At 42.4% G+C, this 14,158-nt stretch overlaps 1 protein-coding gene across 1 annotated transcript in view; it reads left to right on the forward strand.

The window, feature by feature from the left end:
- The window catches only part of dock8 (dedicator of cytokinesis 8), a 41,876-nt gene that overhangs the window by 4,070 nt on the left and 23,648 nt on the right, over positions 1–14,158 (forward strand). Inside the window, exons 2-14 of the mRNA XM_061279843.1 lie at positions 2,427–2,526; positions 5,244–5,419; positions 5,828–5,899; positions 6,263–6,371; positions 9,046–9,255; positions 9,682–9,767; positions 10,199–10,265; positions 11,892–12,041; positions 12,226–12,306; positions 12,382–12,541; positions 12,614–12,750; positions 13,156–13,249; positions 13,351–13,513. Of these exons, the coding sequence (XP_061135827.1) occupies positions 2,427–2,526; positions 5,244–5,419; positions 5,828–5,899; positions 6,263–6,371; positions 9,046–9,255; positions 9,682–9,767; positions 10,199–10,265; positions 11,892–12,041; positions 12,226–12,306; positions 12,382–12,541; positions 12,614–12,750; positions 13,156–13,249; positions 13,351–13,513 (1,605 nt within the window). The remainder of the gene's footprint in view (positions 1–2,426; positions 2,527–5,243; positions 5,420–5,827; positions 5,900–6,262; positions 6,372–9,045; positions 9,256–9,681; positions 9,768–10,198; positions 10,266–11,891; positions 12,042–12,225; positions 12,307–12,381; positions 12,542–12,613; positions 12,751–13,155; positions 13,250–13,350; positions 13,514–14,158) is intronic.

Consider the following 14,158-nt stretch of genomic DNA (forward strand, 5'->3'; position numbering starts at 1 on the left):
AGTTTGTTAAAAAAACCCAAAGAAAACGATTTTGGACATCTCTCACACTGTTGCAGCCTGAGTTCCCAATGCACCACTGCTTGGCTGCGCTGTGGTTTTATTTCGGGACGACAGTGGCAAGCTGAAAGGGAGAGCCGGCTGGGAAATGACTTAGCGGTCATTCACGGGATCAAAGACCTTGACGTCCCAGACTGGGCTGACACAGCAGAATACAACACATAACTCTTCGTATCGCGATTGTTTCTTCACGACTGCACAAACGGTATCTTCATACTCTAATATTATACTTTACTACACTTTTATCCAACATTTTAGTGACCAAAATTAGCAGAGCACCTAAATGCTACCCCGATATTTTTTTTTCCAGCAAAAGGACGGCCGGGTCCAAAGAAGACAATAGTCACAGGCTGCTTGTGTGCTGTGATGAAATAATGCCTGTGTGCTGCTGGCAAGGCCTGATTACTGTTTTTACTTGCCTGCTCTTTTTATAGCCAGGCGCTTTGTGTTTTGAATGGTAGCAGGCGACCAACCGCAGTGGGTGTGCTTGCGAGTACGCTCGTGCACATGCAAATGATACTTTTATATTCAGTTGTTCAAGGGTTGTAGTGACATGGATATGGAAGGCCTTTCTTTTTTTTCTGCTTATTGCATTGGAATGTACAGTGTATAGGCAGAATATTTGTAGTGTACTTTGTGGTTTTAAGGTTAGGGCTTGCCCCTTTAGAAGTAGAGTGTTAAAAACTTTTTACAAGGCTTGAATTGCTACACTTCTAATATTAATACAGTCATCGCTCAATACTCTCTCGGGGTCGGAGAAAAATGTCATGTTTTTCTTTTGTGTTGGCTCAGTTGCTGCATAAAAGTGAAACGTGAGCATTCCGGTCTTGCAATCCAGATGCTGTCTGCCTTTTCTTTTTGAGACTTTTTGTAAATGATCTATTTCATTTAGGTCAAGATAATGAAGCCATCATCCTCTCATCTAAAAAATAACCTATAGACTACATGCAAAAAAATTGTTAATAAGTGTATGAGAAGACCTTCAGACCTGTGACGTAAGCCGTCTTTAAAATGTCTGTTGTGCTTTATTTTTAATGCTCCTTACCTATACTCATTCGTAGCTTCCAAATGATAAGCAGAGTAGTGTTGATTACATAAAAGGAAGCTCTAGTGTCGGACTTTGCCCTGGAAACTAGATGCAGCTCACTCAACCGAGCATGTCCCCTACCTTCCAGGTATGTCGTGTCTTTACTCGCATAACACTTGACGTTGTTTGTAAATGGAAGGTGTGTCACATTTACACTAGAGCGTCTAAGATGGAACACAATCTGTTTATTCTCTGATCCCTTCCACTTGAATCTTGTATCTTTCAATGCTTTTTCCCCTCTAAGGAAATACTGGAAATAGTAATAATCTGAAAAAAGAGTTTTATGCGAATCAGGAGGAATATTCCACCCTATTTTGGTCGACATCAGCATTGTAGAAGAATAAGTATGGTTTCATCCATGTTCCTCTGTAGCCCAAGGCTTATAATGTAAAGTATGTTACAATCAATGGATATTGTTTTTTTTCCTAGAAAATCAAATACACTTAATTTCTCAAATGAATCTTTGGTGGATGCATCGAGTTAGGCGCTTTGGTGCGCCTCCACTTTGGACTGGGCTCATAGTTGTAATTAGCAAGACTCGTCCTTCCTATTTGGAACCCGGCATTAACATGGACAAGTGGGCGGCGCTGTGGTGTGGGTTCACCACTGGCACGGCCTGCCCTTATTGTAGATAGATCGATATAAAAAGTCAACACCCCCCCTCCCAAGTGGCTGCTTTTATTGTGTTTAGAAAATAAAATAGACCCACATAAAGTGGAAACTCCAAAGTTAGAACACAATTGATCACATGATGCAGGGTTGCCTCCAGGCTGTTGTAATTTTCCTAAATAAATATTCACGTCTCTCTGTTTGGGAAGCATAGAATTGAGCTGCAAGAAACTTCCTCAATGGTTTCTTCTTTTCACTCTTTAGCCTACCCACTTTTTGGCATTGCAAACGCGCAACCAAGCGCACATGAACACCCACTGTATCTTCCCACTGTCTTTGAATTTAACCTTCCATTGTAACGTCATGTCGATTTTCTGCCACAGCCCGACTCTTAAATCAGTACCCCCATATTTATTCCACGGGGTGCCAACGTGACAAAGCCTCCACTGAGTTGCGCTTCTGTCGTATGGAGGGAACAATAGTGTGAATGGAATCACCATGGATGAGCAATTCAAACTAATGCGAGTGGGAACAATGGTGGAGCTGGAGTTGTAGCACTCATTAAGTCCCATGACATGCCTGTTGCTTGATATATGCCTAAAAATGTAGTTCCAACACGTCGGATGTGTGTCTGAACACGTCATTTGAAAGTCTAAAAATGTTTTTGTTCCAGGCATTCATCTGCCGAGATCAGGCGAAACTTCAGTGGCAACTATGGCTATTATCACAGACGGACAAACTCCAACGCCTCAACCACGACGTACCTCACCGTGGTGAGTTGTGCTTTGTTGACACTGAGTTTGTCATATTATTCACAAACGTGACTCTTATGATTGTAAATGATTGTGATTCTCACTGAAGCCAGGATCTGTCACATTTTATAAAAATCATTTAAGATGTTAAAAATCAGAACGTGTACAATAGTTGTACTTGAACATACTTGGGAGATTTCATCTGCTGTAAAGTTGGTGACAAGCTGGAGCCGGAGCCACTCAGGTTCTGTCAAGCTGATGCTCAGTAATCCGTCGACGGGATTTGTTCCCGCTCTCACTCTTGTGAACCCTCTCTTCACACTTTCATTTTCTATTCCCACCCTTCCTCGCCGCATTTGCCGACCTACATCTCGCCCGAGCCGACCGAGTTTTCCAAAGCTCAGAGGCGGCACTCCTGACACTCACTCTCTCTGACTGAGTGTGCTCCTTTGATTCAACACACACGCACACTCCCCAGTGAAGATGCATGAACGAGTCAACTGAGAGGCATGAAGGAGGATGCCTCGCACCATTCAACTCTTTTCCAGCTCGCGACGACGTGCTACATGGGTAATCCTTAACCTGCTTGCGAAGTGGGTCAGGAGCTAGGCTGGATGGGCGTCTGCCTACCTTGCAGCTTACATGGGCAAATGTTTCATATGGACGGATTTACGATGTGGGAGAGGGATTTTTAATGCCATAATCTCTGGGATGATAGTTTCCCTGTTTATTTGTTTTCAGAATTCCCTCCATGGCTTTTTCCCATTTTTGTTTTAACTCATATGGCAAACAGATTCATCCATCAATTTTCAATAGAGTTTGTCTTCACTATGTTTGCAGGTGAACAGGTTCTTGTTTGAAATTCAAATCAGAACCTAAAAGTGTGGTACACGGTGCTTACATTAAAAAGAAAAGTTGCATGTGTTTGTGTGTGTGTAGTTTATGAAAGGAGGACGTGCAGATGTCACTTCCTGTTAATCCTTGTGGTTTGTCTGAAATTGGATGTTCAAGGCTCAATTTAAAGACTTTATATTGGCCAAAGAAATGCACTATTTGATAAGGTTGATCTTTGAGCCACTGTACTTTTCAGCTTCTAGGAATATGAGGATGGATAATATTTAAGAGGATCTGCATCACGGCTTAGTTTCATTCAAAAGCAGCGAGCGCCGTGCAGCGTAGGTGCACACTGTCACTTCTCACATCCGGCATGCGCCATTTTGCACGCTTCCCCTTTTCTGTCACTTTTCAGTTGTCGTCAGGGTAAGTCCGCAGCATTTCTCTATGAGCACATATCAGGACGGGGTTGCTAAAATTGTTTTTACAGGCTACTTCAGTTGTTGAAATGACACATTTTGCTTGTGCTGTGCTGTACACTTTGCTTGATCTTACCAAATCTCATGTATTGAGATTTTGGAACTGACTTCCTGAGTTTTACTTAACCTTCTTAACTTTTTCTTTTTTTTTTCTTATATAAATGATTAATACACAGACATCAACTACTGAAAAAAATATAGTGTTGCCTCCACATAGCAACATGCACTGATCAGAGGCATGCATACATTTGCATTCATTTGTTCTAGTTTGCCGCCACGCTTGAAAGACGCGATGGCGACGATGCAGACAGTGAGGTTGCGTCTGCTCCTAATGATCTACCCCTTGAACATTAATGCTCACCACTCGCGATATAATTTGCTGCTAAAAACCACGCCTTAGGGTGGACATGTGCAGCAACATGTCTGTAGGTAAATGGAATTTACTTGGCGCGGAATTGTCGGCTTGAGCGGTGACTCATCATGTTATGTTCCTGCAGTCATTTCTCTCTTCTCACTGTTAATTTGATTGAGATAATCTTACTTTTCTATTAGCTCTCTATTTTCATTTCATTTAATGGTAGACCTTAAATCAGCCTATCGCCAAGATTCTATCTTGACTATGATAACAAGTAACAACACTACGAGGATCCTGACTATTTACTAAAGCCACAGATTCATCTTCCTCTTCTCGCAGAAAACAGCCCAAAGGAAAAGTAAATGTGGTACCCTAACGATATTCTTATTGCATGCTGACATGAGGCCTCGTGAGGTCTGCTGAGGACATCAAGCGTTTACTGTATTGATATAGTCAACATCATTTTAACTTTGTGTTGGCATTATCTTGCTCATTCTGGCATCCATCTTTTGTGTGTGTGTGTGTGTGTGTTACCTGCTTTTTATGTATTGCCTCCCCTACCTTCTGTGATGTTCTTTTAAGTGCCACCGACAGTAGCTTCAATGTGTTTTGGGATGATTTTCGACGCTGTGTTCCAAGCTCACTCAGGCAAAGACTCGGTGCAAGAGTGACTGTGAATTGTACTGGTAGCTAAAAATAGAACCATCTGTCTAATGCAGGCCTCTTTGTTCCATTTTGATTTTTTTCGGGACAGGTAAGAGGTAGCAGAAAAGAGCCTTTTAGAATAATCATATTTTCCATGACTGATTACTGCTGTTGTATTCTCCTGGTTCCAGTCAAACTGAACGGATTGAACAAATTGAATGGAGTAGCACAGTGGGATAGTGTTTAACGCACATGCCACTTAGTTTGAGGTTTCTGCCTCAAATTCTGACATTTATGTTCTGAAGTGTAAGCCAGACTAATTTTCAGCGCTGCTTGGAATCTTAGAGTTGTCCGAAATGACTTAGAAGAAAAATAGAACTGCATTTAGTTGTGTTTGTCCTAAACTTTTCAACTTGGTTCCTCAGCCGCAGTCGTATGACGCGGTGGATCCTTTGGACCTGGAGGAGTTCCTGATGTCGCAGCTGCAAAGCGGCGACTCCACCCTGATGCAGGAGCTCGGCGACTTTCCCGACGATGACCTAAAGGTGGACCTGGTGGAGAAGGAGTGTCGTACCGTCCGGCATCCTGTCCCTGACGATGGGTGGGTCGCTTCCTCACAAATGTGAATCACCATAGGAACTATTTAGTAGCTACCTGGGTAGATAAATCCAATCAGTGTAAGGGGAACCCACACTAAATATTTGTGTTTTTCTTCCACAAAATTTTTGTTTTGTCTTTTGTTGTACTTGTGTTGGATTTATAATGGTTTTTAAAAAACATTTTAAAAGAAATTGTCCCACGATTTTTTTTTTTAAATCAGGAATGGTTTGAGTTGAGTTGAGCTGATTGTAACTCGCATTGGTGGAAATTTTTGATATCACAAAAACCTGGCATTGAGCAAATAGTATGTGTATAATCTTTATTTCCCCAGTCATTTGTTACCTAGTTTCTCCCTCTGAGCTTTTCTTCTGCTAATGTGTAATCATTCCATCTTGTCTCTATTTTGCAGAGTGGAGTTGGATCCCCATGTGAGAGATTGCGTCAAGAGTTACACCCAACCTTGGCTTGTGGTGTCTAGAAGGTCAGGCCTTTCAACCAGCCCCATTCTCTTTAGTTTCATCAATTATCACAGCTTTTAAAATGATGAAATCGGGGTAGGGTTCAATTTGAAGAAGAAAGAAAAATCTGAGATTAAGCAGATTGTGCAGTCTTTTCTGCAGACACTTGAGTTCCTTGGGAGGTTGGAAAAAGGAAACGACACACATCAGAGAGGCCGATAAACACACACCTCCAATCTGATGCATTAAAACAGACACTATCTTAGTGTGCAAGACTTTGATGTGTCTCGTTATCTAAGTGCAGAGGTGTATCAGCGGTAACCATGCTTGTTGTTTCTAGTGTGTGCATCCCTCACTCACTAACTTGTGTTTGTGCGTCCTCAAAGGTGCCAAGGCGATGGCTGGAGTGCATATTCGGATCGAGCCGGCCTGCACAAACTCCTCCAGAAGCAGACCTTTGAGTCTGACGTCAAGTCCCTCAAAGAAAACACACCAGTAAGATGCAAAGCGTAATCTTTTGCAGGAAGGAAGAAAATAGTTCAAATCTATGCAAAAAGGGTGATTTTAAATACTAAGTAATTTCTTCTATATGTTTACATTTTCAGAAATATGGTACCACTCCTACTAATATCAATATTTACTTTATTTTCACACTTGCAGAGCAGTAGGGGACTCCAGAAAGTCAACATTAGTATTGTATTTGGATGTGAGTCATGTATAGCAAAATGTAAAGATTTCATGTTGTGTCACCACAAGCCGTCCAAACTCAGCTGTCGACTTGGGGGAACTTGGACCGGCTCAGTGGCATAGTGGTAGAGTGTCCGCCCTGAGACCGGAAGGTTGTGGGTTCAAACCCTGGCCGGGTCATACCAAAGACTATAAAAATGGGACCCATTGCCTCCCTGCTTGGCACTCAGCATTAAGGGTTGGAATTGGGGGGTTAGATCACCAACTGATTCCCGAGCGCGGCACCGCTGCTGCTCACTGCTCCCCTCTCCCTCAGGGGATGGATTAAAATCACACGGGGATGGGTTAAATGCAGAGGACAAATTTCACCACACCCAGGTGTGTGTGTGACGATCATTGGGACTTTAATCTTTAATCTTTAATCTTTAATCTTAACTTGAGCTTTAGATAATAACCTCTGTCATGCAGGCAAGAAGTCCCATCCTTGACTCATTCATTTCCTTCTTCTATCATTATGTAATACTCCTGACCTGCCTCTCAGCTGTTGTGTCACACTCATATTGCGTTAGTCACTTCAAATTCTCCACGTACCCGCTGGACTTGAACGAGACAAAAAGTCTAGGTTAGCATCAAACCCCGATCTTGTTTGTGTTTCCACCATGGGGTTAGGGTTAGGGTTAGTAAGTGGCACGGGGGTAGCTATTTAAATATTTCTACTCCATTTTATTGTTTTTGGATTATTTAAACTATTCTCATAAAGGTACAAAATTGTATCTCTTAGTGTTATGACTCTTTTGTCAGAAAATTATTTCCCATAATTTTGTGTGGTCATTGTTAAATTACATGACCTTCTCGTATTGTTTTATACAGTTTTGCTCTACAACTCTTAATATGCAGCCTTTGGTTAAAGTTTGTTTGGCGCGAAGCAGGCCTGAAGTTAGAGCGGCATGGCAGTCCATACTGATTGAGGCTTGAGAGGGAAGCAACAATACAACGGAGTAGGGGGTAGGGTAGAAAGTGGACAATACACCAGTGGCTTTTCTGTCATGCATATACATGCATGTATGTATGTGTCACACTTTTGACTCTCAAGTTAGCTGATTAGTATTACATGGTGGACTGGTGGTTCTACATATTTTAGGGAGTTCACTTCTTTTAATTACTTCCCCATTTCTCTTTCTTGGCCCACAACTGGCATTTGGTGCCAAGTTCCCATCCTCCTTTGTCCCAAATGAACCAACACTTGGGCTCCAGGCCTTGCGGCAGCGCCAGCCAATCTGAGTCCTCAGCATCCTCAGTGCCCCCTCCCCCCCCCCTGTCACTCCGTCTATGCCAGCACCGCTTAATCACCCAAACCAAAAAGGTCTTTATTGGAGCAGCCAGCTTCCCATGATCTGCATGCCAGATAGAGTGTGACAGCAAAGGGAAGAACGGGGCGATTGTCCTTCGGCACGTCACGGTCCGTTTTGCTGTCGTGGCCTCAATGCCCAGACGGTTCTTGACAGTGGGAATAAGGGATTGATGTGTGACGGGAGTCCAAGAGACAAGAATAGCTTAGGGGATAGTATGGAGGAAGGTTCGAAGACAAGAGCGGCATGGTCATGCCTGTGGAGTAATTCTAGCTGACTGATGACATGGCCTGCCCTAACTTGTTTGGAGCAGATGCTCCAGTTGGTTAATTGCAACTAAGTCTAATGACCATCAGGGCAGCCAACATATTAAAAATATCTCTTTGTATGATGCAGTACAGTACCAACGTTATCCACAATAATAATGATTGGTACATAGTGACATCATTTATGATACAAATCTTCTGTTGTGTTGACTAAAAGCGATGAGTTGGGCCAAACAAGTGCAGGCAAAAAACCTGGTTTGGATCTTGCTAGATTCCTTCCATATGCATAACCTAAATATCGCAAAGCTACAATAACTGTACATCTTGTAATCGAATAATCCGGCCGACTAATGGGATGGGATGTCTTTCTTTTCAAAGCTACATCCGCAACTGCAGAATGCATCAATACTATTGACAAGCAGCTCCAGTTTCATTGCACTGCAAAGTATCACATTTGGTTTGATTTCCTTTTTCATACTGATGACTTAATTACATTTTAGCAACCACAGCATTAGGCACACATGTTGAGGAGAGCCTTTCAATACCTTGAGCAGACCAGACAACTTTGTGTCATTGTCTGGGGGCAAAAAACTGTCAGGGCTGTCAAGACTGTCAGGGCTGTCTGGATGCCTGTCAGCTTTTTTCTAGTGTCCTTGACAACATAATAACTAGAGACTTCTTTTCAAATCTGAAGTGTGATTTTTACGCTTCACAAAACATTGGAATGACATTTATTGATCAGGTTGTTTTAGTATTCCGTTTTTTTGTTTCCTATTGTTCTCTCCATTCTCACATTCAACGACACCAGTTCCCCTCCACCTTTTCTTTCTTTCAATATTCAACCCTGTCTTTTTGCCATCTGCCCAGGTCAAGTCTCCAACTCTAGCGGGGCTGAATGATGACTCTGGCCGCACGCTGACGTCCTCCGACTTCAACTTGCGCTGTTTGACTCCAGATCAGAGGGTGCCGGGGCTGCTGGCCTTCAGCAGTCCTGAGGAACTAGACCGCTTTAACCAGGAGAGCCGGCAGGGAAACCGACACCCTGAGGTCTTTGCGTTGTACCCACCCATTGATGAGGTGAGGCATCATCCATTACTTTTAGGGGTTTGCATTATATGTTTTAAACCATCTGATGCGGTTTGATTCATTGGGATTTGTATTCGGTTTGCTATGGGATGTTTCAATCATTTCGTTTGGGACCAAACTAATTTGTCTAACAGGTAAATGTGCAGCTGAAATGTCTTATTTCAATTCCAATGACATCATTGAACAATCGGGGAATTAAAGACATGCATAAAATTTGCAAAATAGTGGCCATTCTGATAAGCTCGGCCAAATGTCTGGTCGTAATTTCTGTTGTCAACTGTGCTAAACAAATGATCTCTTGTTGCCTAATAAAGAAGTATTTTACTAAAGTAAAGACACTAATTTAGCAACTCAATCCTTCCTCCTCCTGCACATTCTTGCATAGTTTCCAAAAGTAAGACTTCTTTTGTGTTCCAGGAAGATGCGGTGGAGATCCGACCTATCCCCGAATGCCCCAAAGAACACACTGGAGACCGCATTCAGATCCGATGCCAGGCCATCAAGTATGTCGGAAATTTCTGTATGACTTCACCAGCAGATGTTTTTATTACGATTTCTTTATTATTTTTTTTAAAGGCTTTTTTTTTTATCTCACACATTGCACATTCTTGGATGTTGTGTCCATTCGTGGTTTCAGGCAGCATACTTGGCGACAGTTGCCTCCCCCACTAATTTACAACATCTTCTCACTCCTTTATAGCATTTACAAATACGTAAACACAACCGTGTCCTTCTTACAACCCACTGCATGTATTTCCTGGCTTCATAGACACATTTCACATTACAAAGTGATTCCAGATACAACAAAGTCACGGGATAGGAAGAAGTAGAAGTAGAATACAAATACGATACGAGCAGAGCACCAGGCGAAACGTGAATTACACATCAGCGCGTTTCAGCACTTGTCATTTCTGAATGATTCTTTTCTTCCCAGGTTTGAGATTGACATTGAGCCCATATTTGCCACCATGGCCTTGTATGACCTGAAAGAGAAGAAAAAGGTAAGAAAAGTCACTAGTAACAAAGAAAGCTTATAGGTCAAGCGTTTACTATTAATGAATTTATTCAGGACTCAAGCAGTCCCCTCCGAGCTCACAGTTATTTTAATATTGAGTTGTTTCATTATTTCCCACCTCCCCGATTTTATTATTGCGTGCCATGTGCCTCCTGCTTTACTGCATGTTTTCATGCACTCAAGTCGGTGAGGGATCAGCGTAATCTACAGCATGTTTTGCCTCAATTGCTACTAATGCAGGGCAGTTTTTTTTTGCCAACCGGCTACTTTGTTTGCATGTTTTTGAAGGATTGCTTTAACGGAGGGGGGTTTGTGGATGAAGAGGCCGGAAGGATTTAGCTCGTGATTAATAGCTAGTGGCGATAGTGTGATGGGGTTTTATGCCAGTGGCCTTGCCCTCTTCTGACTGCCTTAGAACCGATGCTGATGACTCTGATTTGGGCTGATGGGTAATAACGGGCACAAAAGCAGCCTAAAAATAACGTATTTGTGTGCAGCACTGTAAAAATGTTGCCGCACTTGAAAACACATGGGTTTATTAGTGGACCCATCATGTTGTGTTTGCAATAGCATCAATGCTCATATTGCTGTTCAGAATAGTTTCTTGGACACTTGAAGTTGAGCGGCCCATTTTCACAAGTAAATATGTTTGTCATTAACCATGAGGTCACAACAAAGGCGCTTTTGTTTGACACCTTTGTTCCACTTAGCAGAAGACCGATGATGATGACTCTTTACCCACACCCCTTGCATTGGGTTTCCTGTAACATGGCCCGTTATCAACATGAGGTTTTCATCTACACAGAGAGTGACAGAACCAAGCGTGTCACAGGATTCACGGATACTATTTGACATCTGGTGCTCCCTTTTTTTGAGCCGACCGCAAAGTCTGCTGCGGTGCTAAGTGTGGTCGGCCATGTTGGAAAGAAGCCCAGTGAGGGGAAAAGCCAAGCATCACAAGGATCACATGACCGGCACATGTGGCTTTCTCCATAGCCTGAGGTTGTGATGATAATACTGCGGCGGTTTACGCTGGATGTGTACTTATTGAACCAGCTTGTATTAATCCTCCGTTTTGGCAATTATTGCTGGCGCTGTTGATTTTTATGAACAGCACACAGATCACAAGTTTGATTGCATGTTTGTGACGTTTATGTTCTTGCTAAACAGGCGAGACGTTTTCACATGAGTGCTTCACTTTACTCTAGTTTCAGATTGGTATCATCAGAGTCATCCAGCACCATGAAAATTTAGTACAAATTGACACAAGATCTGGGCATAATTACAATACAGAAATTTCCTTTTTCTTTCCGATAGATAAAACTAGTTATGGCTGGGTAATCTGCCCTGAGACTTTTCAGGAAATTGAAACTCATATTTAGAATTTGATTTCCTTCACCAGCACTTGTAGTATTTTTCCCACTGTCTGAGATTTGCTTTATTTATCCTAATACCAAAGACGTTACAAAACTTGAGCCCCCCTGAGCATCGACATGTACAATATAAATATGTATCAACTAGTCCTAATGTTAAATTCATTGAAGACTCCAAATCTTTGGACACTCTCTGCACTCTCATTTGATGTTGAGACAAGACCATTCTCTTCTTTCAGATATCTGAGAACTTCCACTGTGACCTGAACTCTGAGCAGTTTAAAAGCTTCTTGCGATCGCACATTCCTCATGTGGATCCCTCCACGCTGGCTCGGTCGGCCATCTTCTCCGTCACCTACCCTTCGCCCGACATTTATTTGGTCATCAAGGTGAGCATGGAATCTTACAGTACCATCTAAAAAGAATACTTATCTGGTGACCCCTAACGGAAGCAGCCAAAAGAAGAAGAAGCTATGGTTTCTTTGCTTTCCTTCTGGATTCAATGGATTTTCATGTTGAGTCACTTTGATTGAACTTTATTCTTTCGATGGAATTTTATGCTTTGTGTTCCAGATTGAAAAGGTTCTCCAGCAGGGCGAAATTAGCGACTGCGCCGAGCCTTACATGACATTGAGGGATTGTGAATTGTCAAAGGTAACGTAAGAGTACAGTATATCATTTTTATGATTGTCGGTCGCATTTGGAGAACCCGTGCCTTTGTCCCTCCAGAACAAGGACAAGGTAGAGAAACTGCGAGGCCAGGCCGAGGCCTTCTGCCATAGGCTGGGTCGCTACCGCATGCCCTTCGCCTGGGCCACCGTCAACATTATGGAAATCATCAGCACGGCAGCCATCGACCGCGACGTCACAGACTCAGACAGCGTAAAAGGTCTGCACACCCTCCCCTCCCTCCTTTTTTCTCCTTTGTCATGTGAGCTAGATGTATTTTTATCTTCATCAGGGAAATCCAGCAGCATTGATCGTAAAGGGCAGCTGCCCAGGAGGAACTCTGAACGTTTCAGCACTTTTGACGAGCAGCCGTGTAACATCTCCGCCTTCAAGCCTGCCACCATCACCATCAACACCATCTTCAAACAGGTCCGGCTTCAAAATGCAAAAAAACAGCTCCAGTGTCATACTGAGATTCATCATGTCCTGCCCAAAAATCTTAATCTTCCAAATGCATTCCATTAACACAAAACCATGCTTGGCATCCACGGCAAGCTGCTGTAAAAACGGTTCAAGCTATTTAACCCTGGAAGGAGCTTGAAGGCTAAACATGCCATTGTCTTCAAATGAAATCAGTAGTTTAGGATGCAACAAAGCTCCTCCAACCACCACATACAACTTTGAAAAGTGACGTTAGCGCTGATGCTTAGGCAACTTGAGAAATATCTTGGGTGATTCACCAATATTCATAATTATGAGGCTGGCAATGTAAGGCCAGATTTTTAAATCGTCTAGCGCATTACGTATTGAAACTTCTTGGATTTCCTGTTGCAGGAAGGAGATCGTTTGAGTGATGAAGACTTGCTGAAATTCCTGTATGAGATTAAAAAAACATCCACTCCACAGAGACGAATCAAGACGATACCAGGTGCCCCCTTGTCATGTTTAGAAAAAGAATATTAAATTATTATTTTTTTGGGTGGGTGAAAATAGTCACTGTTTGTCACATTGATGTATTGTTGTCTTCAGGCTGCATAAAGCTGGACATGACTCCACTGCACGACTTACCTCAGGCTTGTTTGTCCACCGAGCTCATCCCCCTGATTCCTGTGGCTGAGAAGAACACTCGGCACGTCAAAGAAGTGCTGGAGTTCCCTTCCAGTGAAGTTTACGTCCCTCATAACGTTTACAGGTGAGCCGCTGGGAAAGCCTTGGAAGCATTTGTGCAAAATGCTCAAATATGAAACGCAAATATGTAAGGAGGAAAAGAAAATAGCCCAAGGTTCAAACACCTTGTCTAAACAGAAACAGTATTTATTCCTCTAACATGCCTCAAGCAACAGTCATGTCGCACTCATTAGAGGTCACGCTGCTTGTTTTATTCATTATGCTACATTTGTAATTTGAAAGGGACATTATGGAAAGTTACCGTTTTTTTCCGTGTATAGTGCGCAATATTTTACTAATTTATTGTCCTAAAATCTGGGGTGCGTATTATACATGGGTACAAAGAAAAAAAAAAAAATTTTTTTTTTTTAATTTTTTTTTTTTTTTTTTTTTTAAATAAAGTCATGGTACAACAAAACCAACAACAGGACTGACCGACAAAGTCGTGGAACAAAAAGACAGGGTGACATTACCAAAGACAGGAACAGAATGACAGTAACACATGCAATGATCCAACGGTGAGCGAGGGGCAGACAGGACTTAAATACAAAACACGTTACATCGATTGAGGTGACACAGGAAGAGCGGGGTGACACGAACAGAAACTATGGCAACCTAGACACATAGCAAAACTGGGGACGAGACATGACAAATCTCCCCCGAAATAAAA

The sequence above is a fragment of the Syngnathus typhle genome, linkage group LG5, assembly GCF_033458585.1.
Source record: "Syngnathus typhle isolate RoL2023-S1 ecotype Sweden linkage group LG5, RoL_Styp_1.0, whole genome shotgun sequence".
NCBI classification, from domain to species: Eukaryota; Metazoa; Chordata; class Actinopteri; order Syngnathiformes; family Syngnathidae; genus Syngnathus; species Syngnathus typhle.